We start from the raw sequence: 2,625 nt of genomic DNA, 5'->3' as shown, positions 1-2,625 counted from the left end.
TTTTTTTTTTTTTTTTTTTTTTTTTTTTTTTGGCTATGTACTTTATAAATTTTCTATAGTAAGAAATATGACTAGGATGAATTTTGAATTTTGTTTTCTTAAATTGTGGTAAATATGTATGAACATACATAATATCTCTTAATTTAAATTTGTAAGTATATATCTACAATGTCATTTTAAATATTTTATTTTTCAAGACCTACCAATGACATGAGATATCCAATGAAATCAGAAAAAATTCATGGTTTAGGATGGAAGCCTAAGGTGCCTTGGAATGAAGGAATAAAGAAAACAAGTATGTTATAAATTGATCAATTTGGGGAATAATTTAGTAATATTTAAAGAAAAAGTAATTCATTTTTAGAACACTGTACAAATTCAGCAGAAAATTGTGATGCATCATTTGCATTTTTGAAATTGTTACATTTAATATATTTTAAACAATACTATACTGTGTTTCTTAAGCATCTTAAATTTCATAGATTGACTATTCATCAGTCTTCCTGTATCTTATTAGTATTAAACACATAGTTCATTGATTGTAAGGTTCATATTTTTTCACTTTCTTCATATCCTTGAAAGATGTGTGTCTTAAAATCACTGATGTCTTATAGTTGTTGTAGCTCTTTACTTTCTAAGTGAAAGTTTATTGCAGTTTATTTCTTTCTTATTATGTAAAATAATGGTCCATTTTAATATCAGTGACATCTTAGATTTGATGAATATAAACAGGTTCTTTGGGTGTCCTGAGTCATTTTGTATTGAAACAAATAGAAAACAAATTGAGTTTATGGAGGAAAATCTAAATAAATATCAAATCTGTGTGTATGTGTAAATTCTGTATATATGTGTTAAAAGCTCTGCTGTATTTAGAAAAAGATCTTGATTCTAAATTTGAAATATAGAATACTTGGATTGAATATTAAAATTAAAATCAAAGATAACTTAGGTTTTATTTAGCTAAAAAAGCTTCTGCTGATAATATAACAACATAAAAGAATTTTGCACATTAATAAAAGGAAGCTTATATCATCTCACTATGCCTTTGGTACACATAACATATTTACATGAACAAATATTACTTATTTTCTATAAAGTACCTTTTAAAACCAGAGTAAATGGCTTAAGCCACTTTACTTTGAATTTCCTAAAATCAGAATGTTTTCAACAGCAGGTTCATTTTGAAGGCCTTCTGAAGTTAAAAGGAAAAAAAAATGGTTAATTTATAATTCCAAGATTTCAGATGATAAAATATCTTTTGATTAACTTCATTGTTTCAAATCAAATTTTTTAGCTTTATAAGTTAAAAATCAAATTGTCTGCTGATAAGTTAATAGGCAGGACTTTCCTCAAATAGCAGGAATTCAGTAAATGTTGGATAATTGACATTTAGTTTTTCAGTTTTAATTTTTGTCTTGTTTTTCCTATCAGTTGAATGGTATAGAGAGAATTTTCACAACTGGAAGAATGCGGAAAAGGCATTAGAACCCTTTCCAGTACAAGCACCATGTATATAATCAGCGATTTTTCAGAGAAAGAGAAAATAATCCTACCTCAACAGGCAGTATGCAATCAAGTGGCCAAATGAAGAACCTTCTTTGCATTTGGAATGAGAGCATAACTTTTTTGTATTAAGTTCAAATCTAAAATGTCTCAGTCTTTGGAAGACTATTCGTGTTGGCACAAGATTTAAATATCAGAATTATTTCAGTAAACTTCTGAAAACTAGGGAGTAATAGGCATAGAAAGACTCTCTAGAGGTGAGGCAAGAAGGAATCTTCTGGTTCTGAAAACAGAGATGGGTAGTGGTTCTGGGTTGATGGTACCCTTGACCGATCTTCAACTCGGTCAGCTTTCCAGCCTTTCCCAGTGCCTAGGAAGTCTCAAGTTTTCACTTATAAGCCGTGTATGGTGAATATTACACTCTTAATTCCTCTTTTTTCAGTCATATGTTCTGCTGTAGTTGCTTTGAAAATGGAACAAAGTAGAAGCATATCTAGCACTTTTTAAATTTTAATAATTTCGTAAAATTAAGTGAAATGCTTTTTAAAAGCAGTTGAAAAGTTTTTATACTTTCAAAAATCAGTTGACCTATAAATAACCTGTCTCAGAGAATTTTTATCATGTATCTACTGTTTTAAGTGATTTTATTTATAAAATTGTCAGTATTCTAATGTATTTAATGTACAATGTGGCTTTTAAAATAATGTGTTTTTATTTTGCTGCAGAAAAAATTTTTTAAATACTTGATTCTGTATTTTTAATCTTTGTTCTAGTAACATTAAGATGACCTGAGCCAGGCGTGGTGGCACATGCCTGTAATCCCAGCACTTGAGAGGCTGAGGCAGGAGGATCACTGTGAGTTCAAGACCAGCCTGGGCTACACAGTGAGTTCCAGGTCAGTCTCAACTACATAGTGAGACGCTGTCTCAACCCCACCCCCGCCCGCAAAAAAAAAGATGACTTGAAAAAGTAACTGATGGGATATTGGGCTGAGAAAAGTAGAAGGAAACAAGGAAACTAAGTACAGATTTTAGTATAGCAGCATCTTGATTCCATTTTTAAAAGTCTGAACACACTTTTTAAATATATTTAACACCAGCCTCCCACAGTGCCTGGTGCCCC

At 30.4% G+C, this 2,625-nt stretch overlaps 1 protein-coding gene across 3 annotated transcripts in view; it reads left to right on the top strand.

The window, feature by feature from the left end:
* Window positions 1–2,352, top strand: part of Tgds (TDP-glucose 4,6-dehydratase) — a 19,061-nt gene extending 16,709 nt beyond the window's left edge. For 2 of the 3 annotated variants that reach the window (XM_010630682.2, XM_033760934.1), the window contains exons 11-12: window positions 198–295; window positions 1,432–2,352. In XM_010630682.2, the coding sequence (XP_010628984.1) occupies window positions 198–295; window positions 1,432–1,517 (184 nt within the window). In that variant the 3' untranslated portion in view covers window positions 1,518–2,352. The remainder of the gene's footprint in view (window positions 1–197; window positions 296–1,431) is intronic. The other variant, XR_004516104.1, reaches the window with a different exon arrangement.
* The last annotated feature ends 273 nt before the right edge of the window (window positions 2,353–2,625 follow it).

This window comes from Fukomys damarensis, unplaced genomic scaffold (genome assembly GCF_012274545.1).
Source record: "Fukomys damarensis isolate Sample0158 unplaced genomic scaffold, DMR_v1.0_HiC HiC_scaffold_6, whole genome shotgun sequence".
In the NCBI taxonomy this organism is placed as follows: Eukaryota; Metazoa; Chordata; class Mammalia; order Rodentia; family Bathyergidae; genus Fukomys; species Fukomys damarensis.
This window is presented reverse-complemented; position numbering and strand designations above follow the sequence as displayed.